This window comes from Gallinula chloropus (genome assembly GCF_964237585.1).
Source record: "Gallinula chloropus genome assembly, chromosome: 2".
In the NCBI taxonomy this organism is placed as follows: domain Eukaryota; kingdom Metazoa; phylum Chordata; class Aves; order Gruiformes; family Rallidae; genus Gallinula; species Gallinula chloropus.
The window spans coordinates 126,441,568-126,466,600 of NC_140086.1; the positions used below are offsets into that span (position 1 = coordinate 126,441,568).

The 25,033-nt window shown below is 43.7% G+C and overlaps 1 protein-coding gene across 1 annotated transcript; it reads left to right on the top strand.

Annotated features, from left to right (window-relative positions):
* Positions 1-120: 120 nt before the first annotated feature.
* FKBP14 (FKBP prolyl isomerase 14) lies at positions 121-7,963 on the top strand (the record flags this gene model as incomplete). Its single annotated transcript, XM_084260465.1, has 4 exons — positions 121-317; positions 2,072-2,223; positions 5,908-6,035; positions 7,805-7,963. 4 exons carry the CDS (start codon positions 121-123, stop codon positions 7,961-7,963), a joined length of 636 nt encoding a protein of 211 aa, XP_084116591.1.
* Positions 7,964-25,033: the final 17,070 nt, after the last annotated feature.

Sequence of the window (25,033 nt, forward strand, 5' to 3'; positions counted from 1 at the left end):
TGCTGGGCGGGCGTTGCTGCCGCGGGTAGTCCCGCCGCCTGGCTCGTAGTTTGCGGGGTGCAGGATGGCAGCCCGGCGGCGGTGAGGCGGGCGCCGCGGGGCCCTGGCTGTGAGGCGGCGATGGCGGCGGCGCTGCGGGCCGCCCTGCTGGGCGCGGCGCTGGGCTGCGCGGCCGCGGCGCTGATCCCCGCGGCCGACGTGAAGGTGGAGGTGCTGCAGAAGCCGTTCCTCTGCCACAGGAGGACGAAGTGGGGGGACATGATGCTGGTTCACTACGAGGGCTACCTGGAGAGGGACGGCTCCATGTTTCACTCCACGTGAGTAGCCCGCCCTCGGGCGGGCTGGTGCGTGAGGTTGCGGGGCTGGGAGGGTAGCAGCCTCGGTACGATGTAGGTGATCTCCGGCAGGGCTCTCCTGACTCGGCATCCCTGGCAGCGGCTGGGAGAGAAGCGGTTTGCTGAGGGCGGGTGGCGCTTTGCGTGTGTCTTTGCAGTTACCGCCTCCCCCGAAAGCTTGCCTTCCCCTGCGCGCGCCTGGAGTGCCCCAGATCTCATGTGTTACTGAGTTAAAATAGCTTAAATAACACCGCGCAAGCTCGTCTGTGGGAGCCTTTCCATCGCCACCTATTTCCAGAGAGTTTGTTTTGCCTCTGCGGCTGGGCAGCTCGGGGACAGGGACTCGCGGTGCTGTCTGAAGGGAGCCCCGACAGTGAAGCTTAACTCCTTTCCGTTTGGCAGCTCAAAGCCGTAAAGTAACTCAGACATAGCTTTTCTTTTCTGCTTAGCCTGCAGAAAGAGCCGTGCTCAACTCTGTAGAAAGCAGAGCCTGTCTTGCAGCTTAGGCGCAGGTTTGGTGTGTGAGCTCAGTGGTTTAATAAGCCTCCTGCTCCTGTGCGCAAGAGTTCTCTTTGGTTTCTAAAGCAAACTGCTGGCGGAGAAGTCTGCTTCTAATAACAACTTTAAAAAACCCAAACCCTCGCGTTATTTATATCCTTCCAGTACTGGCAGCACAATGACACCCTTTCATTACTGAAGCGGCTGTGCTTCACCTGCCCCCGACCAGAGAAATCCACATACCAGCGCCATAGTCATGCAAGTAGGAGGAGGAAGAGCCAGAAATTCGAGGGGGTCTGCTAAGAGCCTGCAACGACTTGCTAACGTTGCCTTTCCTGTAAAACATCGATGAAGCGTTAATAGTGGGAGACAGTAGAGATCTAGTGTTTGTAGGCTATGTCTGCGGTCTATTTAAAAGAACCCATTTTAAAAAAGGCAATGTTTTGCATGTTTATGCAGAAGATTTAAACTAAAATCTCACTAATTTTTTTCTTGTAGTTAACCTGCCTCTCTAAAAGGAGTTGTAGTGACACTATTGAGTTTCTGCTGCTGACTAACTCTTCTGTAAGTGCTGTTTTCTTGTTAAGCGCCTTTCCTGCATGACTAGTAAACCAAGCTTTTACAGTTCTGTGCCTGTCAGTAGAGTGAAAGTAGTCCTGCTGTGCCTCCTGGTTAAACTGGAAAAGGGGCTCACTTGCCTAATTTAAGCTTTCATGTTTTGCATGCATTTATTTCTCTTCTTCTAGCTGTTTTTGGGGTTGGTTTGTTGCTTTTTTCCCCTAATGGCTTTTTTGGAAAATAAATGGCTAATTCTTCTAAGCATGTTATAAGGTATGTTGTACTCATGACCATGCTGGGTTTAGATTTGCAGTTTACTAAAGAATATGCGTGGCCTTGAATGGGGACTTCTAAGTAGAAGTGTCTTCCTAGTCTGATCAATTTCTAAGTGGAAATAGGTGATCAGGGAAGTGAAGGTGAGGATCTGGGTTGCTCAGTGTTGTCATAAACATACTGTATATATTTCTTTCCACTTCTTAGGGAACCTTATCAAGCAAGGCATGAGTTTAAGACTAACAAAGTTTAGGTCTTTTGATTAAGAAATACCAGAGTGCTGCACAATGGTGTGATTTGGGTTCTTCGATTATATATTTGTGCTGTGAGCATCTTCCATCTGCTCTATGTGCCTTTTATGGAACTTGCTGTGTAAAGACTAAGTGTTTTATTCCATTCTCTTCCAGGCACAAGCATAACAATGGTCAACCTATGTGGTTTACACTTGGCATAAGGGAAGCTATCAAAGGCTGGGACAAAGGTTTGAAGGACATGTGTGTGGGAGAGAAGAGGAAGCTAACTATTCCACCAGCCCTTGCTTATGGAAAGGAAGGGAAAGGTAAAACACCTGAAGTCCCTCCCTCAAACGTTTTTAATCTCTCTATTTTGCTGTTCTTCTTGGCCTGTAGTGTTAGTAAGCTTCTAGGTTTTTCAGGCTGATTCCATTAAATAAGAAAGTGATGGAGTTCAGATGGTTTTCTCAGTGGTTAAATAGTGAATGCGTGGGTGGGGGCAGAAAAAAGACTTAATGGTAGCTGCTGTGCTGTATGCTCTTGAGTGCCCTTGCTTAGTGCTGTGCTCCACTGCTTTTTTTCTTTTTTCCCCGTTTTACAGTCAAGCTGGAAGTGGTTGCTTAGGTAACAGTTGGCTTTTTAGCTGTTGCATCTGTGTTTGTGGTAATATTTCATGAATGTGCATGTGCAAGCCTCGTTTGTTTGCTGGTTTCCTTTAGGGCACAAAAACTCCCTGTACTGCTTCCCAAGCAGCTCTTAGCTGGTAGAGTGCGAAGTTGCTGGTTTGTTTGTCCATGTAGGGACACTTAATTTTTCCCCCTCTCTTAATCATTTTCGGTTTGGGTAATGGGTCTTCTTATTTGGAGCAAGAAGTGCAGGAACATGGAAAGTTATGCTGACATGCACTGAAAACGTCTTTAATGTTCTACAGACAGATAAAAGCACTGTTCGTGGTGTTTTTCTCAGCCTGTCTGCTGCTAGTGGTGGTTGAGTGTTTTCTCTTCAAACACTTCTAGATTCCCACTTTAATAGGAGGGCCAGATCTGCATTTTGCAGTTAAGTGAGTGACACTGAAATATGCAGGAAGTTAACTCTTTCTGCTTTACGGGTTATGTTTTTAACTGCTATGACAAAATAGTCTCATAATTGCTCAAAAGAAGTTATCACAAATGACCTGAGTTAATGCAAGGTTTCAAAGCCAAAAGAAAGGATAAACGTCTTGGAACATAGTCCTTCCCACTACCATCTTCTCCCATTAATAGGAGACTGTTTTAGGAATGAGGAGTGTTTGCATGGCTGTATCATCTGGCAAGTAAGACTGAGCATAGGTCAAGTAGTATTCTGTACTTTATGCTCTCTTCTTGAAAGTATCCTTTTAAAACATCTTTTTCTAGAAACCATGGTTTGAGGTTCAATAGATAGTATTAGAAGTAATTGTGTTTCTGGTAGAGAACAGGAAATTTGTGATTGGTACTATACACAGGGCTAGTTTGATAAATCCTTGCTAGGTACAGTTGACTAACTGACCACAACTCAATTTTTCCCCAAAAAAGATTCTAAATGCGGCAATGCTCATGCAGTCATCACAGGCATAACTGCCTTGATTAAACATTGCACTTGTTCTTCAAAGACTTCCACGTCTCACCTCTGTTTAGTGCAAGGCTGAACAAGTAAGCACTGCTAGCAGCTGAAATATAGTAGTTTCTTTAGGAAAACTTAAGAGTCACAGACTCATAGGGGTTGGAGATCATCTAGTCCAACTTGCCTCTACAGCAGGATCACACAGAGCATGTTGTACAGTTCAGCATCCAGATGGGTCTTGAATATCTCCAGAGAAGGAGACTACACAACCTCTAAGGGCAGCCTGTGCCAGTGCTCTCTGGCACCTTCACAGGAAAGATTTTTCTTATAGGGAGATGGAACTTCATGTGTTATAGCTTGTGCCAAAGTATTTAAACATAATAATCTTGCTATTTTCAAAATATGCCTGTTTTGATTTCAGCAGGGATAGAGTTAATTTTCTTCCTAGTAGCTGGTATAATGCTGTATTTTGGATTTGGGATGAGAATAACAGAGATAACACTAATATTTTAGTTGTTTTAGCTTCTCATGCTGGCCTACCAGGCTGGGAGTGCCCAAGAAGCTAGGAGGGTGTCATGTCCCACTAGGCAGGCAAACCAGGGGGATTCAGACTGCACCCCCTTGCTTTCTATTTGGAGCAATACAGAGGGGGCACAGACAGGGCAGCTGACCCAAACTGACCAAAGGGATATTCCATACCGTATGCCATCACACTCAGTGTATAACTGAAGGGGTTGGCTGGGAAGCAGTGCAGCTCAGGTACTAGCAGAACATTGGGTCTGGCTGGTGACCAGTTGTGCTGTGCATAACTTGTTTTGTATTTTACTGTTGTTGTCATCATCATAATCTATCTTCTCTGTCCTATTCATCTGCTTTTCTCAATCCACAAGCTTTGCCTCTTTTCCATTCTCTCCCCTGTCCCACTGGGGGGAGGGAGGCGAGTGAAAGGCTGTGTGGTTTTTAGCTGCCTGCAGGGTTAAACCATGACAGTGCCCTTGACAGAGTTGTTCTCTATTCTTGCTTTCCTCTGAATACATATGATAACATGAGCCTCCCACCTGGTGCCTTGCTGTCTAACTTGAATGCTGAGTCAGATGCCTCTTTCTACTACACTCCAAAAATTTACCTGTGTTCCAGCACCCTCAGCAGGCCACTGTACCCTGTGCTTCCAGAAGCTTCTGCACATTTATCCATCCTAGAAATCTAGAGGAGCATTTATTGCTGCACATCGGGGTGCTGCCATCCAATATAGAAATGTATTTGGGCCTGTTACACACCCCTTGCCCTATAAGGAGCAAAGTGGTGTGCTGAAAGGTCTGTGATGGTAGCTTCAGCTGTAAGCACGAAGGCATATCACATCACTGTAAAAGCCAGTGTCTGACAAGCTGAGGTCAGGGGTGGGGGGCAGAGGAGGGAGGTGGTCTTTCATACAATTAGGAGATTACCAGTCTGTTTACCTGTAGCATATAGAAGACCTCAACTCCAGCAGGTGCAAGCGTAGAACCAGCTTTGTTACAACATGACTGCGTAAATACTTTCCTCTAAGGGGAAGCTCCTCTCATTCCCCCAATGGTCACTCAACTTGGGTCTCTACATAGCACAAAGGTAAATGCTTCTCTTTGCCCAGGCCACATTCAACATCTCCAAGTTCCCATTTGCGCCCAGATTCACGTATTTTGCTGTTCCAGATTCTTGCTCAACACACACTCCTGTGTTCTTTAACCGTGGCTTCTTGGCGCATTGCCTGGACCAGTCTATCAAATATGTTGCCATTCTCTATGTTCACCTGTATCAAATAGGGAATGATGCCAAAATGTCTTTGGAGTAAGTTTGGATACTTAGTTGTTGCTGTGTGTTTGGAAGTAGCTCTGTGCTTTAACCAGAGGCAGCTGTGGCATACTGATACCACTTCTGCCCTTCTCTGCAAAAAGTGGCAGAATAGCAGGTATAAGGTGTCAGTTGGCAGTGCAAGAAGAATTTGAAGACTGATGGAGTTTACAATGTGTTAGGACTGAACTCTACTTTTTTGCTACTGCATCCACCCTCTTGGCTGTGTGTTGTGGTAGTGGCTGCCTGGCTGGCTCTGCAGTCTCCTTCACTGGCTTCCACTCTCTGTCTGGCTCTGGCCATGAAAAAAGGTTTCAAGAATGCTGTTTCATAAACCTGTGATGATGACTGCTGAATATGAGCTCACATCAACATGTGCTAGTGTATAAGAAAACTGGTTGCATCTACTGTTGTGTATGTGCTGTAAGGGCTGCTGAGGGACCAGGCTGTGCTGTAACAGATAACTGTCCTTGTTAGTTTGAATTAAGGGATGATTTGAAAGTAGTAGGATTACTGGAATGTTGCTCTGATGGATGTGTTTGTTGTATGCAACTGAGTATCAGTTGTGCTTAACTCTTTTATGTGTTTACCATTTTGGGCAGGAAAAATCCCACCTGAGAGCACACTTATTTTCAACATTGACTTGCTGGAAATTAGGAATGGACCAAGGTCTCATGAGTCATTCCAGGAGATGGATCTTAACGATGACTGGAAACTGTCCAAACAAGAGGTGAGTGAGTTACCCTTCTTGTGAGCAAACCTAACAGGATGAGATAGTGGAAAGGGAAAGTTAACCTTAACTCCGCTCTGGTAGGGAAGTACATAAGTTAAATTTTCAGTTGCTGCTGTGCAGAGCCACTCTGCAAGCACAATACACACTACTGTGATTAAGGCAATTGCTTATTGGACAATACATGCTTAATTAGGACTTATGAGTTGTTAGCATAACTCCTGCACTGAGAGGTAGCCTGAATGGTGAGGCACCCAAAAGGTTATTGGTGGTCAGGTGGCCTTTAGTCATGTGAGGAATGGTGAGTCTCATCTCTTCCCTGGAGATGACTTTCAATATTGTTGACTTCCAACTCTGGGGTTTTTTGCCTTTGGAGTTTTCTGCCTTTTTGCATTGTTGTCTTTCCTGCTGACTGCTCTTGAACTACTTATCGCTGGCTTGACAATGAATGTCTTGTCTGTACTTTGCCTTTCTTGCATCACTCCAGCTCACACATTTTCCTGCACCTTAACAATAGCTGCTTTTCCAATAAAACTGAGCCAAGGGTGAACACCTGTGCTGCACCATGCTGAGCTTTGATGCCAGCAGAACTGCTGAACCAGGCGTTCGGAAGTGGCCTCAGTAGGCTGAGGCTTAGGCCTGTGACTGATGCGTGCCTCTTGCAGGAGAGCTGGATAAAGGAAAACACTTTAGAAATCAGGCTTCATGGATTTTTTTGAGTTAGTTGCTGATTGATGTATTAAAATAAACTGGATTTGTAATTTTTTTCTACTGTAGGGCAGACCTGTTATATAGCATTCACCATCTAAAGAACACACGTTCGGCATTATTCACCTTCTGTTTGCCTCTTGCTTGTGGTCTGCTTTTCTGGAATGCAAAAGTCATCCATGAGAAGTTAAGATAAACCACTGCATTCTTTCTGATTTGGGGCTGGTATGGTTTGCTGGACTCATAAGGCTAATCTTTTGTACTGTGCATCAGGCAGTGCCCGTGGCCATGCATTAGATATGTAACCATTTATCCTAACAAATAACAATGTGAAATGGGGCCTGAAAGGCGGCCCTTTTATCTTACTGTTAACAGTTCCCTGTTCTTGTCACACAAGTGGTGTCTGTTTAACAGGTGGCTGTGTTGCTAGTGATGTTCTTTTAGAAGGTCCTGTGACTTGAATAGTTGGCATCTCAACAGTTTTAAGGCTTAATTTAGTAAAAATATTCTGTGGTTCAAAACACTGCTCACCATTAGCAACTAGCTTAGTGTGAGAAATTGTTCAGTAGCCTGTTTAAAAGGTTCCTTGGAAATTGAGTTGTCTAGGAAAATCCTGTAGCTCTCTGAGCAGTAAGCACTGAGATTGTAGACAGCTTCCTATATATATATTTGGGGTGGCCACTTCATCTGCTGATTTGTCCAAGTGTTAGAATGTGAAAAAACTGTTTGGGTGTCTGACCAGTTGGTAGCTAGTAACTTCTGCCTAGCTATTTGTACTTACAGACCTCAGATAACAGGCTTTCATGGCTCACTTTTTCAGCCAAATACCAGAAAGTATGATAGGTGGTTTGCTAGTTTTACTGTCTCTTAGATTACTAAAGAATCTTGCATCGCTAAACAGGGCTTTAGAATCAATCAAGTATTATTCTGGCAGTGGCATAGGAAGGAGTGTATCTTATTGTCTTATGTTACCATCTTGAACATAGTCACCCTCTGTTACCCTACAGTAATTAATTCTTTCATAAGCCTAAAAACATTAACTCTCACCTTTTGTCTAATAGGTGAAAATCTACTTGAAGAAAGAATTTGAAAAGCATGGAGCAGTGGTAAATGACACCCAGCATGATGCTTTGGTTGAAGACATATTTGATAAAGAAGATGAAGACAGTGATGGGTTTATATCTGCAAGGGAGTTTACATACAAGCATGATGAGCTTTAGACAAGGGTGGCATCATTTTTTTGACACAAATGGCAGTGACTTAGACTGTTTGTTCTCTTGTCATCTTAATTTTGTGTTTTGGGTTGACAGCTGCTGTTGGCTAAGAAACACTCTGTTTATATAAAAGAATTTCCATTATGCACAAATGTTCTAAACTATTTTAAAGTTTGAAAATGTTGAAAATGTACCTCCTTTTATGCAGCAAAAACTTGCACATCAGAGTTTTTAAAATTTTGTATTAACTTATTTTTTCAGAAATGAAACAAGCTTTCCAGTTAAACATTGTGAAAATCAAATCCCATTTCACTCCTTTCTGCAATGTGTGTGTCTGTTACAATGACTTCCAGTGACTCCTTTATATAAACTTCTAGTTCATGGTTTAATTACTTGACCTTCCTTCCCTGCTTTTCAAGCAGTGTGCTGTCCTTGCTTTTTTTTTTTTTTGGCAGGTTTTTAAATGATGTGCTGGAAGGCATCAGCATCTTTATACAAAATGATACAAAGCTGAATGAGAAATATCAGCACAGGATGGTCATTCTCCTCTAAAGGGAGAGTGTTGCCAATCATGCCAATAGCTTTCTGCATTTTTCTTTACATGATGTGAACAAAGTAAGAGTTAAATGTCAGGCTTTCACTTTTAATGTCAGCAGTGTTCTAGAAAATGTCTGTAATTTGGAAAAGAGCAAGATAGGCTACAGTGCAGCAGTGGTGTCCTTTATGTGTAAACACACAGCTGTTTTTTGAAGCTCAGAGCTTGCATTTGTGAAGAAAGAACGTACTTTTCTCCCCTCAAGTTTTGAGGGAAATGTTGGAAGAGTTAAAGTCTGAAATTTCTCATTTGCAGAAGAGCATACTGACAGGGGGATCAGTATGGCCTGAAGGACAATTTGTCTGCTTTGCACCTGAGTTGCAGAACTTGTTTCAGCATTGCATTTTCACAAGTAGCACAAGTGATGTGAATATTGAATAATAAAGTGACTTTTTAGAAAAATTAGACGCATGAGGCAAATACTTTGTGTCTTTTACAAAGTTGGATACTGTGAGCATTTCAACTTCATGGTGTGTTTGATCTGTTTCTGGAAAGGGAGAAAAACATTTGGTTTGCAATGTCCAGGGTTTCTCAAGTGAGGTATCTCAGGGAAGGAGTTAGCCTTTATTCTGGCACTGCTAGCACATTGGTCTCTGAACACATCGTTTGACTTGATAACTGTTGCTCAAGGCTAACGAGGGGCACAAAGTAAATGCAGTTACATGGAACAGATTGTAGCCTAGTGCTGAGACTATGTACTTTGAAAGTTCTTCATACCACAGATGAATGAGCTGGATGTTTTCCCTGCCACCTAGTGTTGCAAGTAAGTATTAGGAGACTATTGAACGGAGTTCAGCTGCATGGGGACATTGCAGATTGCTGTCAATGATTGTGGGGGGACAGGGGGCAAGGAGTATAAGTGAAGGTATGCAGTGGTGTGGTTTTCAGTTTTGTCTCTGGCATTTTGTGGCTGATGTGGTCAAATACTTTGTTTTCAGTAATCTCTAGGTCATTTTCCTCAATTATATAATCTTATTTTCTTAAACCCATTAATACTCTATAGCAGTGAGTTTCACAGTAGAATTAGTGTAGTAAAAGATTTCCCTTTGTTTTTAAGCTTGTTTCCTGTCCTGATTCTTGTAAGGAAATAATGAATAATCATCACCTATTCAGGCCTTATTACTCATGATTTTGCATATTGATTTTTTTTTTTTTTTTCTCTCATCACTTAGGAAAGCTTAACTTGCCTGGCTTCAGTTATCCAAGGTTCCTGGGGTGTTCTGTGCTGGGTATCTTGATTTCCCCTGCACAAGGTACTTACCAAATAGTTTGCTGTCTTTCTCCATTGACTATGTGGGGAGCTCAGACAGCTAGCGTAGCTTAGGTGGGCTGGCAGGATGTGAGGTTGACCCTTAAGGCAATCTTGCCCAGGATGTGGGAACTGGCAGGTACTTGCCCAACCAGCCAAAGGGGACACTGTGTATGTGCTGCTGGAAAGAGCAGAACCCAGACTTACATAGGGTCTGTTGGGGCTTTAGATGATTTGTTTGCAGTGTTTCAGCATGTTCTCCTAACACCCTGCAGGGGGGTGAAAGTATACAAGTATGAAATAAAACTTGTTAAAAAGTTAAATAATAGGGTTCCAGAATGTGCCTTCAGTAAGGGCCAACAGCTGTTTCTATTAAATATCAGTTTGGAGTCAGGGAATGCTGTGAAGCATACATATGCTTTATCTTCTGCTTGAACTCTTAAAGCATTTCTTAGAGTAACTTGCAGTGAACGTGTAGTTGATTTGTTAACACCAGCAGAGTGCTGAAGCTGCAGGACCAAGCTGCTTTATTTGATGGTGCTTATGCCAGATGAGGGGTGGGTTTTGTTCTTGGTGCTGTGTTTAAATTTCTGAATTTGAACTGAAGAAAACTTCAAAAGTGCAGAATCAGTAGCAGACTGTAGAAGCCATTTCAGCTTCATGACTGTTTGCTGTCATTAAAGAAAGTCCTGTGAAGCTGAAGGGATTTGTTAGGTAGAAATAGTACTGCTTGTCTTAACCTCAGTTGCATCTGCTGCTTAATCCGCAGGGTGTTCTGCTGCAGTGCCAGCAGGAGCCAACTAGCTGCCTGCAGGAGAGCGGGGGCAGGCAGTGCCTGTCCTTCCAGGGGAGCAGGGATATTGGAACTTCAGTGGCACTCAGCAGTGTTCTGGCTGGCTTGTGTGTGAAGTGCAAGGTGTGTTTCCCCTGAGGAAGCTAACCCTTGCTGCCTGTCTGCAAAATGCAGCACTTGAAAAACTGGAGAGAGCTGGAAACAAGTGTTGTGAGCATGTACCAGATCATTCCTCCTGCAGTTTATAGCTTTCAGATTTTTCTTCTTGTTATTATATAGGAAAATATGTACTGATTTTTATTTTTTGCTTTTAGAATGGCAACCCTGTCATTCAGAGCCACTACTGAGTAATCACTGTAGGAGTTGCTGCCTTCTGTAGGTACAGAAGCAGCCTTCAGACCTTGTTTTATTTGAAAATTCTTGATAGGTGATGCAATGACATAAGAAAGCTTTTGGCAAAGCTTTCAGGAATGGTGATTTTTCATCTGAAATTATTTTTAAAGCTTTCTTCCTGGAGATCGACCGACAAGGCAAACAGTGTCAAAAGAATCACTTTATTAGGTCTTAAATCTTTGCTTTTTGGTACCTTTATGTCCTTGTGCTGCCAGCACCATCCCCAGTATACAGCCATTTTGGTCAGTACTGTATGTGACAGTCATAAAATTGCAATGTTAAATATGTACTGAACAAACAGCTACCATAGCTTCTTCATGATATTTAAAACAAAAATAATCCATAGTTTGTTTCCTAAGTACTTCAGTGTAAAAATAGGTGATGCAGGTCAGCCATTAAATTACAATTGCCTTTGTATGTGTTCCCTGAACCCTGTTAGACATGAAATGGCCTATCCCTTGACCCAAAAATCCCAGTTTCAGGTGGCCTGTGAGCATCAGCAGGATGAGAAGAGCTCCTTGCTTTGGGGCATTCCAGGAAAAAGAGCAAAGCTAGGGGAAATATGAGAGAGAGTGGAAGTACACAGAGCAGCATGGGAAATGCATATGACTTTGTTTTCTAGATCCTTTGGCATCTGCTTACTTGGCAGAAAGAACATTGGCAGCCACTGATGTAGGTGGCAAATTATAAAGCTGGTTCCTGATCTGACTTTGACTAGAAATCACTGCTTCAGCCAGCTTCTGTATGGATTTTTGCTCTTACAGTGAAGGTTGAATTCATAGTTCCAAGGTATATTAAAAAAAACATTCAGAATAGGTATATTGTGTTTGAGTGCTGCTTAAAAATACATAAGCCCTCTTTATACAGCTTTTGCAAAGAAACCCCAACCAAAACAAACCAACCCAAACAAAATGCCAAAACCCCACCACCCCAAAACCCTGCATGTATCTTCCACACTGAGTTGGTTTTGGTAACAGGAAATAAAAAATGCTTCAATGTGTGTAATCCTGGATAATTTTAGCTTATCTTGAAAGTTAATCATAATGCTTATGTTCCATGCCCTACTTTTCTCCTGGTACATAGGAAAAACAGCTCTCTGCAGATGCAGATCTTTAGCTATCCTGCTTTTGTTTTCATGCTGGTGCTTGATTATGTCAACAGTTTCAGGTAAGAACTGTAATTGAAGAGCTCAGTAGAGAGCTGTATGTTACAGGGACCTTTGTTACCAGCTCTCCCAGCCTGAAGGGGATTCAGATGGAATGTCCTGCATGACATTTCTTCCTTCTAGGTGGCTTTGTTCCAAAACCAGGCTGGTTTAGCTAGGGGTTGCACCCAGTTAGAAGCCATACAGCATTTCTGTTCTCTTGAATATTAAAAAAGAGGAGCTTGGTTTAGCTGAGAAGGCTGCTGTGAAGACAGAAGTCAGTTTGAAATGTGTGTGGTAAGTAATTTTATGTGAGGTTTACGAAGGCCATGTTCCTGCTGGAGGGCTGGACTAAATCCACAGGGATAGTAGATTTTCTTCTTTTCCTTTATTTTTTTTTTCTTCTAACTGCTCTGCATCTCTATTAAGTAAACAACAAGCAGAGCTGCTTTTAAAACATTAGGATCTGACTGTGGGAATCTAGTGGAGCCATCTCAGAGCTCCCCAAACCCCAGTTATGTTTTCCTCTAAAAAGAAATCTGAGGCTGATGCTAACTACCGTTAAGAGTTGTTCTTCATATTAGATACAATGCTTCTAATTTCCAGTTTGTGTCATGACCTGCTTAAGGAGATTAAATGATTCAGGATAATTGATTCCTCATCTGGGAGTCAGGCTGAAAGCATTAAATCAATCCTGTCCTCTTACGTTTTATTACCATTGAAATTTCTTGAAAGCAGCTGATGCTTCCTCTTCTGCCCCTGTCCCTGAATAGTGAACCAGTTAATACCTGTTCCTTTCGCCTGCTTTGCCTGCTGTCTCTCTGGGAGTAAATAGCACAGCTTAGCTCTGGTCCCTAATCCGCTGGGATATGTCTTTAGAGAACGGGTTTTCGTTCCATAAATACAAAATAAAATGTTCTTAGTGACCCTGTGTCTGTCTCTATGGAATCTGTATGGCTATAGCTAATGGAGTAATTGTAGCTTAAAGAAAATCATGTCCTGCTGGATTTTGCTCTTGGCAATACCACAATACCAGGAGAAGTGAGGCTGGAGGTTTCCTTTAACAGAAGGTGAGATTTTCTTATTCTGTATTTCAGCCTGTATGTGCCACTGTGTCCTCATTGCTTTTGTCACTATCATTAGTTGGGTTAAAACCTGGGCTTAGAGTGGTCACGTGGGTGCCACAATGTAGATTTACACTGTAAAATCATTCTAATGCTCTGCCTCTGCCAAACGCAGTCTTAAAGCTGCCTGACTCACGGTATTCATCCTGCAGCTTACACACGAGGACAGACTATGATAGGAGAACATATGGAGCAGAAATGGCCAACACTTCTATTTATTTCTTGGTACCAGATCCTGTTACTGCTAACCTGAGCCAAATCCAGCTCACCGTGGCACCCCTTCACACCAGAGGGGCTGTGTGAAGACAGGCTGGTGAGGTGGGTGGGCTCTAGGACACCAATTGATAATAACCTCTGCCAGACCTCCGCGGGTGTCAAACCTTTGCGCCTTGCGTAGGCAGGCAGCTGCCGGAGGGGGTACAGGCATGTGTGGCCAGCAGCAGCCCTGCTCCTGTTGTCATGCTGCTGCCACACCGCTGCTGGGCAGCAAATCCAGGAGAAAAGAGCAGGGATCCTTGCACTGGGGAACAACAACAGGTGAAACGGAAAGGCAGGGGAACAGCTCAGCCTGCCACACCTCTTCTCTTGGCTGATACCTCAGCCATCCTAAGGGAGTTTAAAAACTCCTGGGTAACCTTACCTTGTCACTTTGTTAAAACATGTAAATATGGAATAACACACAACCAGCATGAAAACACCACAACACTGTGTGAGCTTTCCCATCTCCTACTGACCACTGTTTTCAGTTGTATGTTATGGACAAGGCTGCTTACATAAATGTGAGCTCTTTTGTGAGAGAGAGAGAGAGAGAGATACTCATCTATGGATATTTTTTAAATACAGTTTTCCCCTCCTGGCAATGCTGGAACCAAAAGGAATTCTATGGTTTCCTTTCCTTTTATTTTAGTTTGAAGTGTTTGTTATCAGAGGCTCCTTCCCACCTGCAGCTATCTACAACTTCTGTGTGTGGGGGAAATGATGTAATCGTTGAGGGACTTCTGGGAATCTGGAGTCTCCTGAAAAGCAGAATAATGGAAAATGCTGCAGCAAAAATGTACATAGCCTGGGAAGGACATGCCATTGCTCACAGCCTCCAGTGTATGATGTTAACGGGAGGAGAAAAAAGGTTGCTGACACATGCAGAACTTTTTATGCATACTCAGCAACCTGTTGCTGTGGTAACTACTCATTAGAAGACTGTACCTCCCCCAGGGGAATGCTATTTGCATTGCACCAGATTGCTGGTAAATCATGTAGTAGCATCTCCTGTCCCTTGTATTACTGTCCCATCTTTTCTCTAAGTGCTGTGATTTAATTTGCAGCAATTTATGTGTAGATCATTCAGACATGACACACTAAAATACAGCATAAAGTTGCTTCAGGTATGTAGTCACTCTTATGAACTTTCATTATCACCTGCATGACACCAGAACTGGTTTTATCTTGCAGATTCACACTCAAGCTCTTGCAGTTTTATGAATTATGCTAAGCTGAGAAAAACCCTGAATTTTAATATAATTTTAATAAGGCAACTCTATAGTGCACAACTACTGTAGCACACTTCTTGCAAAGCTATAGCACATCTCTTGGGGGGGATATGTGAAATGCCGTTTACAGTTCACTGATCTGCTACAAGTGTTTCTGTATGGGTGATGCCTTAACAATGGAAGCACCCATGAACATTAAACAGGATCACTGCATAAGGAAGTAATGCTGTTTTATCTGTGTTATCTGCTTCTTTGCTGTCACTACCAGCTTATTGTCTCAGGGTGATACGTTTCCTTCTTCCGCCCCTCCCCCTTGACTATTTATTATCATGAGTCTTAAGCTATTGTCAGGTATTTCAGCCTCATTGTTACAGATCCTGTTCTAACACACTAAAAAAGCTCCAGGCTCAAAGGCTTTATAAGCCAATAATAATAAATGTGTCTTGTGATACCTTTAGGGTTATGAAAATAAGTATGTTGTCACAGGTTACTGTAAGTTTAAACAAGGAAAATGACAAAATCCATGACTGCAAAGCAACTGACTGATGCTTTTTTTTGATAAATCCAACCTTTACTCCAGAAAAGAGGCAACCTTTTCGAATGGGCAATGGAGCAGCTTAGCTGTGTGGTTCAGTGCTGTGTGACAGGTTTTCAGACACCAAGGGTAATGCCACAGGCCCAGAGTCTTTCTAGGATTTGTCTTCTGCCCTAGTGACGCTGGCCAAGCAGTTGTGTGCTGCTGTGTTACTTGTGCAATAGAGAACTGAATCATCTTCTGTGGTGCATGAGTAAGAGCTAAGCATCTAAGCCTGCCATTGTGCCTGCAATGACATCTTACGTGCAGCTGCAGCCATTTCTATAGATTAATCTTCAATGGTCTAACTGGATAAAGGGGCTGCAGCTGGGATTTCTCCTACCTTTTTTTGTTTTGAGCATTCACTGTGCCCTGAAGGTGATGTCTTTCCTTCACATCAGAATATTGCACCTGCCACTACCTTTGCAATGGGTGAAGCCACCTTCAGTGTGGGAGAACTGAACTTAACTCTCTCCTGACTATATAAAAAACCCCAAACCTAAAATACCTAAGTACCCATTGGAAGTTTTTGCTCTTTAGATTTATTCTAGGACACCAGTTGAATCCACTGGCCTGTTGAAGTAACTATTGCAGGGTTTGTCAATGTTGCTAATTCTGTATGTCAGAAGGCTTTTTGTTACTATAGCTCACTGTAAGAAGAATCAGTGAAGTTCAGTGCGATGGCTTCATGGACACGGGCTTAGGATTCCGACTTCTACAACCAGGTACATTTGTTCTGTGCAACCCCAGTTCATCTGATCTTTTTAGGTACTCCATATCAGTGCTCCACCAGAGAGCACGGGACCAAGATGCTGCCTTGAAAACACAAAACTGACTTTTTTGGCTGCACTCCCCTTTCACCGAAATCCCTCCTAGCATGTGTTTTAATGTAATTCCAGCACTGAGGTGGTCTGTTTTACCACCTGCATTAAGCCAACTTCTCTGCTTCTAAACACTGCTTGCTGAGGAAAACTAGTTCCATCGCTTGTATGCCTGCATGGCTGCTGTTTTGAACTTGCAGAGGAAAGTATTTTGGAAATGATGAATCAAAGATCAGTGCTGCAGTGTCTTGAGGATTTTTGGGTACTAGTTCTGCTGAACAGGCTTTGATCTCCACCTAAGGAGTTGTTTAAAGAAGAACAAAAATAAACTGTAACTTAAGCTATACATTGCTGTGTTTGCCTTTTGGTCTCTTCCTTTCACAGATAAAACATGGAACAAATATTCTTTGAAATTCTCTTTTCTAAAGAGGTGTCCTTCCCTCTCCTCCTTTGATGTTGCATCCCATCAGAAACTCATCTTTCACAGGAGGAAAAAAGTTAATATCCATAAATTCAGCTGTTACATTATTAAAGACAAAGAGAAATAATCAATAGATAAGCACGGTGGCTTTGTCCTAATTATTATGATCTTATATTTCCTGTTTATGCAGCAATCTCCACTCAAAGATTTCAAAGCTGCAGCTGTGAGTAAATGCTCTCCCCGTTTCATGTAGGAGGTAATTTAATTGCCATGAGGTTACAAGATTTATCCAAAGCCAAGCAGCAAGCTCACAGCAGAACAACATCCACCCCAGGCTCTCTTGGTTCCCGGGACTGTGCCCTCAGCCCTCGTCCTTGGTGCTTTGCACAGTTCATGACAGCTTACACAGAAAAGAAGCATCAAAGATTTCTGTGTCACCAGCACGTAATCATTCTGTAGACAGTCTAATAATTCTTAGGTAGATTATACTCAGCCATAATCATCTCTAATTATGCTAGAGAAAAGACTGAGTCATCTAAGTGAGCATAATATGGGTAATGTAAGTGGTGTGTTATAGGATATAATTTAAACCCCCTTTTAAATTGCACCTGCTCTTTTCATGGGCTATCTCTGATTCTAAGAAGCAAGCTGCCTATGATGCAGTTCATGCTTGATGTAACTCCAGAGCAAAGGATTTGGGTGGTTATGTTCAACTGAAGTTGTTACAATTAAATTGGTATAAACTCCATGGCTTTTCAGTGATTCTAACCACCTCTCAGTTGGATACATTAAGCAGGAGATAAGCAGCCTTTTTTCTATTGCAAAAGACATTCAATTGTAATTCTGATGACAGGAAACTGATAGCGGAGGAAAAGAAAGGTCTTGCTTAAAATACATACTTTTTGCCACATGTGGTTCCAGGGTGTTTCCTTCTAAATTTTCTTTTAAGGAAGGCCCCGTACACAGATTCTGTATGGCTTTTTGTTTTCCTTTTACCATATTGCTAAATTATATCTACTTACCTAATTAAGCAGCATGATATTTAAGTGTCTTGATTCCTGTCTTGCAGGAGTGCATGACGTGTAGCACCAACCGAAATTTGGAGTGACTATCACACGTGTGCTTTTTATGGCAATTGGCTGGCTTGGCCCCTGCTAATGAGTTAGGGCACTGAAAGAGATGTGTGAAGGAAGTATTCTGAGGAACTCAACTCTTACCAACAAGTTGGGTAGCACTATGGAGAATGTACTGACAAGGTACTTTCAAGTAGTCAGTTCTGCTGCCAAAAACATTAAAACCCATGAAAGGAGGTAATAGCTGAGAATAAACCTCTTGGACTTAGGTAGAAAGTTCTTTTATAGATTTCTATATTTTATGTGTCTTCTCCAAGTTCCACACTGCTGCACCAACCTAATATACTTGCTTCTTTCCACTTTTATGCTGAAATGCTCCAGTTTGTAACACATTGTTCAGCCTACTGGCTCATCTATGCCTTTCTGACCTCTTCCCCAGCTTCCTTTTAACCTTCCTGTCTTCCCATCAAACATACTTGTGAGTCTCTTCTCCACAGTTTCATCTGAGGCAGACATTGGTGGAGCATGCAGCAAGGCTCCTCTCCTTGAAGAAAGAAATCGTAACGATGATGCCTTCCACCAGCAAACCTTGTTTGCTTACCTAAATCAGAGCAGTTAAACTGGGTAGCTGGGGACCTGCATGATTACACCTAGCAGCAAACTATTTTCACCTCTTTATGGAGGCACAGGTTGAGTGCTGAGGGTGGGACATGGGGCAGCTCCATTTGAGCTGGTTTGGCAAACAGAGCAGGCCACGTGCTCCACCTTGGATGGGTGCTGCATTCTGCACAGAGTGCCAGAGGGGCAGTAAGGGCCATCTTGCTCTGGGCCTGGTGCTGTTGTACCAGAGGAGCTGAGAGGTCCGCAGGGGTTTCAGCCACTGGAGGGGCAGGAGCTCACCGCGACACTTCACTCCTGGCCAGCAGAGAAGTCCCCAGCCCTGAGGTCATCCCCTCAGCTTTGCCAGATTCGGTGGCCTCCTTATCCGGTGGTTTGACTGGTGAATGGGGTAGCAGCCACGTTTCCAATGACCTGCTTTCCTTCCCATCTTGGGCGTGAGATATGGGAGCACGAGTTATGCAACCAGCGACACGACTGAGACTGAATGAACGACCTCTCCTCTTCCAGCACCCAACATGAAGGGGGCATTTGTGTCTCCTCTCTGTCCTTGGGGCGGGCACCACTCTCAACCACACATGGAAAACATGGGACACCTCTTCTTGGTGCTTTTTCTGTCCTCGTGCTTCGGAGGCCTCTGCCTCTGGGAAGCTGAGGGATGCCCTCAGGAACGCAGGCAGGCGCCAGGCCCGGCGCTCTCAGGGGCCGGAGCGGGGTGTCGGGAAGACCCCGGGCAAGGGCTGGAGTGGCTCTGAGGAGAGGCTTGGCGCCAACCGGGCAGCCCTGCCGTGAGACGCCAGAAACGAGCGCTCCCCGAAGCCCGCGGTGACTGCGGGGCAACCCCCGCCCAAGCGCCGCCGCAGCGGGGCGCAGGGAGCCGGCCGACCGCCTGCCATCCCCGCAGGGCCGGACCGCAGCACGACGGCACAGGCAGGGCCACGGCCGCGCCGCCGCACCGGCCGGGACTCGCCGCGCGGAGCGGTTCGGCGGCGGCTGCGCGCGCAGGGGGGAGGGGGCCGCGCGCCGCGCTTGCTCCCACCGGCAGGGGCCGCCGCCGCCAGGCTGAGGGCAGGGGCGCGGAGCGGAGCGTGAGGAGCGCTGAGGTACGGTACCGGCACCGGCACCGCCGCGGGGCTGGGCGGCATCTCCCCGTCCCCTGCCTCCTCTGAGCGGAGGGGACGGAGCCGCGTCTTGCACTTCGGCGGGGTGGGGGGGGGGAAAGAGGGTGAGGGATCTGCGAGAAGCGACCTGCCCGGCGGGGCTCGCCCCGTCAGCGCCGGGCGGCGGCGATGAGGGAGGGAGGGAGGGAGCCGCCGGGAGCAATAGGGGAGGATGGTGCTGAGCTGGTTTCTCCCAGTCGGCGCGGCGCTGTCCCCCGGCGGGGATCTCCCGCGGCGCCTCCGCGCACCTGCTCCCGCGGCGGCGGGAGGCACCGCGCCGCCTGGGCGGGGGCTGCGGGTGTCGCGTAATATGGCTGCCCCGCAGCCCCCCCCGCACCCCCCCCCGACCCGGCGGTAGCTGGTGGCTAGGGTGAGGGTCCCGCGGCAAGGCGGGAGGACTTGGTGTTTGGGGCTGGCATCGGCGAATGCCGTCCCCGGCTGTCCCTTGCCTTCCAGCTTGAAGCAAGGCGCTGCCGACCCTGTCCTCCCTGTCTGCCCTCTCTGCTAGCTGCTGCTTTCCCTTCAGTTCTTTAAGGACCTGGCGCCAGTGGTGTCCCCCTTTCTTTCTTTCTTTCTTTCGTTCTTTTCCCTTTATTATTGTATTTGAAGGTGCCATTTCCTATAGTCACCTTGAAATCTAGATGCCTTCGTGTGCCTCTCTAAGCATACCATTAGGCTCAGGTAGGTCTGCGATGGTTTCAGTCACTTGAGCAGGCTGATGAGCCGACATACATACCTTCCTGCAAGAGCCTGCAAACCTGAGATCTCCATTCGTGCTGCTATAATAACACTTGGAGCTATAATTAACCTGCCTTAAAAAACCCCAGACGTTTTCTCCAGTACTGATAATTAGAAGAAGAAGAAAAAAATCATATTAAGCCAACCCCTCAAACAGAAGATAGCATTGTTAAGGCCCTAATCCTACACGTGCACCTGGAATATTGTGTCTAGTTCTGGGCTCCTCAGTTCAAGAAGGACATAGAACTCCTTGAAAGAGTCCAGTGCAGGGCCACCAAGATGATTAAGGGAGTGGAACACCTTCCTTATGAGGAGAGGCTTGGGGAGCTGGGTCTCTTTAGGTTGGAGAAGAGGAGACTGAGGGGTGACCTTATTAATGTTTATAAATATGTGAAGGGCGAGAGTCAGGAGGATGGAGCCAGGGTCTTCTCAGTGATGGTCAGTGATAGAACAAAGGGCAATAGGTGCAAGCTGGAGCATAGGAAGTTCCATGTGAATATAAGGAGAAACTTTTTCACTGTGAGGGTGACGGAGCACTGGAACACACTGCACAGAGAGGTTGTGGAGTCTTGTTCTCTGGAGACATTCAAAGCCCATCTGGACAAGTTCTTGCGTGGCCTAATCTAGGTGATCCTGCTCTGGCAGGGGGGTGGAATAGATGATCTTCTGAGATCCCTTCCAGCTCCTAATGTTCTGTGATTCTGTATGAACCTGTCCATATCTAAAATGGCCTTAGAACTGAGTAAATCTATCCATACCTGTAAGATAGGAAACTTTAAATAATCCCAGAGAAGTGGTTGTGCTGCAATATACTTGATAAATTCTGTGATGCAAACTATCTGTATGCTAAATTTACTCAGTGGTTTAGAAGGTAAAAAACTCGTGAACTTGTGGGTAGTAGAATTAACTGACTCATTTGGTTATGGACTATTCTCATTTCAACTGGTCTAAAAGCTGTTTTAGAGCTATGGATTTAAAGCACCTTTAGGCACGTTGGTTTGTTCATAGCATGTACCCCAAAACCTTCAGACAAATTAAAAGAAACCTCAAACCAAACTCTTCATCATATGTATTTTGGAAAGTTGATTTCTGTGAGCACAGGACTTCCACTGATTTAAGGTGAATCAAAACTGAAGTTAACTTAAACCATTCATGGTACTGTGAGCTTTTCCAAGCAGTTTAGATCCCAGAGTTTAACAGACTGTCTAAAAAGGCAGGTGTTGTGTTGTGTTGAGGCAACAGTGGTGGATGGAAATCCTTTGTTAAGTAAGTTAGTTATGTCCTCCCCAGAAAAGTTATTTCTGGTGTTTAGGGTTTGAGATTTCTATGGTAATCTCATTTTTTTTTAAGATTTTTTGTAATTGTTTTTTTCCCCTAGAAATGTAGGATCTGTCTTGCGCTCCATTTGTTTACTCTTGCTGAGTTTCATATTTTTGGTAAAGGGTACTGAATTTGGCTTTCTACCATCCCCTTCAAAAGTCATCAACCATGGATGCTTTATGCAGCTAGAATGTGCTAGTTTATGCTAGAAGTTTCCAGTAAGAATTTCTTTATTTCTTATGAACTCAAAGAGTTGGGAAGCAGGACATTGTTCCTGTAGTGTCCTTCTCTTTCTGTAAATTCAGCAGAGAAATTGGATGCAGTGGCTATCTGCTATTGTCCTGTGTCTTGCCTCTGTAAGGTACCCCAATGGTGGGTTTCTGCCGCAATGTGTTGCATTACATCCTAACATTTGCAAACTCTGTTGCAACACTTGCTGCTCCTCTAGGTTACATTTTAACCTACACTGAGACTTCCAGCAAGGAACTCTGATGCTTTTTCTGTTGCTCCTCGTTAGCACAATGATGTTGCTAATTTGAAACGACGACCAGTCAGTGTGCATTAGCCAGTTGTGTGTGGAGGTGGCTGGTCTCTCCTGTGCAGTGATGGAGACCTCACTGAACACCAAGTATAGATTGTGCTGGCTCTTTAACGAGAGGGAAAGCTGTATGGCTAAGTATCACTGCAGCAGTTAGCGACTTCCCAGTATGAAGCTGTGTGTTGTACAAAAATGGCTTAGATGCCAAGAGCTCCTAACAAGAGTCTCTGCCCTAGTGACAGAAGCAGGAGAATGTGTGTGTGTTTCACTACAAAGTGGAGAATGTTGCAGGTATGACCTTAGACTGCAGGTTGGGACGGCAGCTACAAAAGGAATAGAGTTCTGTGACTGCTTGGAGACTTAATTAAGTCCATTGACATCCACTCAGTGAAAAGTCTGTATAAGTAATGAATTTTCCCTGTATGTGCAGCCTGTGATAGAAACGAGACAGAAATCTGTTGTCTTTTGGATGACCGACCCTGATTTGTTTTTAAATAGAACTACGTTTTCATTAATTGTGATTACTCGAGGCAAAAATAAGATCCTATTTTCCTTTGAAAGATGCCTACTTTGAAAGGTTGGACAAGGCTGTATTAGACAAAATAGAACTGGTTGGTCAAGGGGCTGTAAACTTTTTTTAACAGCTGAAGTCTTTCCATTTGTTAGGACTTTAAATGCTGAAGAGTTTTACCATGCTCGTTTGATGGCCAATATCTAATCTGTTAGACAGTCATAAGAATTCTGGCAGTTGTTGCAGGGAAAATTTCACATTTTCCCACTTACAGCAAGAGAAATATTTTCAATTTCTTCCAGCCTATCATGCCTTTGCTCAGTAAAATGCCCAGAGGGGGTGTACTGCTTAAGTAATCTTTGAAGCACAACTTTATGCCAGTGTCGGGAATTGCTGTTTCTTGAAATTAAAAAATAAAAGGAAATTTACTGGAGAAAATGGGCAAACCAAATCTTGGACTAGAAGTTTGATATCTTTCTCATTCTGAGCAAATTCTTGGGAAATCTTTATCATGTAATTAAGGGGGAGGGGAGGGAGTGGGAAGAGAGGAAAATAGAGCATGGCTTGCTGAGTTTGAGTTGTTGCTAACTCCTCTTGGGAATCTTAGACACGGCTTAGAGGAACAGAGACAAAGTTGAGTGTGCCACCTTCAAGTGGTAAATGGTGGTAAGGGAAGAGTCAAACAATTTGAAATGCCCAAACCATAGGGACACAGAGAATATGGCATGGTTTTGTGCTTTATATTCAGGAACAGTCTCTGCTTTCTAATTTCTTAATAAATGCAACCTTCCTCTCTCCTGATAAGTCATTCATTAGAACTGTCCAAATTGTCAATTAAAAAATAACCTTTCAGTGTTTCCTAAGATGGGAACAATATTATTATTGTGTCTTTCAGTTTGCTGTCTTTGTTCTGTGCCTGCAGCTGAATGAATTTTGCTTTTCATTTCTGTTTTTGGAAACATTGCTTTTCTGCAGGATGCAGAGATCACATGTCTCTATGTGCATAAGACACTAAGCTTGATTTGTAAATGGAAATACAAGCTTGTCTCAGGCACAGGAAACTTCTTAATTTAAAAGTTAAAACAGAGGTTCAAACCCAACAACTAAAACCTGAACAAAGTTTTGGTAGTTTTAACTGACCTTTCTCTTGCCACCCTGGTAAGAATGTGGAAGAACTGAGAATAAATAATGTATAGCCTATTCAATATATTCTTCCCTTCCTAATGAGACAACCTTGATCTGAGGACCCTTGTTCAGATGCTGCCTCTCCGTTTTTCATTGTAAATGTTTCTTTTAGCTTAGGTCACTCACCCTTTATGGTAGCAATGCAATCAGATTTGTTGAAGTCTTTAAATATTACTGAAATAGTTCGGAAGTATTAGCACAGTTAGGTTGGGTGTTTGTTTTTGTTGGTTTTTTTTTTAAATAAAAATCCAAAATATAGTGAGGACAAGGCATTCTTTAATGCAGAGAAACAAGTTGTATGTCTTCATAAAAGGTTTAATGTGCTTTCTGGACTTTAAAAGCAACTCTTTGGTTCAGTTCAGTAAGCATGAGTTAAATTTCAGGACAGACCATGTTTTCTCACACTAATCCTTTTTATTGCCCCCTGCTTCCTTCTGAGTGCTGCATTTTCATTATAAGCCTGTTGTTTTGCTTTGCAATTGAAAAAAAAGACAGAGAAAAGAACTTGCTGTTGACAAAAGCATTTTTACTGGTTTAGAAATAAGCTTTGGAATGGCTTGAACAGTAAGTTATTAGAAGAGCTTCAAAACTTAATAGTATTGAATTTTTATTTTTTGAACTTTTTTTTTAAATAAATAAGACATAACTATAAATGCTACTGTTGGAAAGCCAGTATTCACCTAATCTGTAACTTTGTAAAACTAGTTATTACTTTGTGCTTAGGGTTTTTGGATTGTTTTGGCAAATAAGGAAAGTTAGTTGGCTTGGAAGCATTTGATACCTATTTGTTATGGGAGGATGAAGTTATTGTCCTGATAAGTAATTTCATTGTAGCAGTCAAATTATTGAACTTTAACAAAGATTATTTCAGTACCACATTGCAGCTTTCAGAGAAGCAGCAAATAGTGTTATTGTGGGGAAAAAATCCTCCCAGATTATTAGAGTCCAGTTTGGACTCTGACTTGCTAAGCTCAGAGTGCTTTGCTGTGGATGCATAGCTATTTTGGTTTTCCTGGTTCAGGAGGAAGGCTCCAAAACACACTGAATAATTTATGTCCATCCCTGTTCTCTTAGGAGCATGGCTTCAGTCTCTGACAGTCATGCGTTCAGGAGGGGATGATGGATCTTGCAGTCTGCCCTCTGTGTCTGTTGCTATAGCTGTCTGTTCCTTTTGCATTATTTGTCTGTTCCTTTTTTTACAAGTGAAAAATGACATATAAATGAAGCTTTCATTAGATTGTCACAACTTTTGTGCAGACTTAAAGAATAACAATTTCATTCCTTGTTGAGCACTGTAGAAGTCTGATTGTGGACAAATTTTGACATTAATAG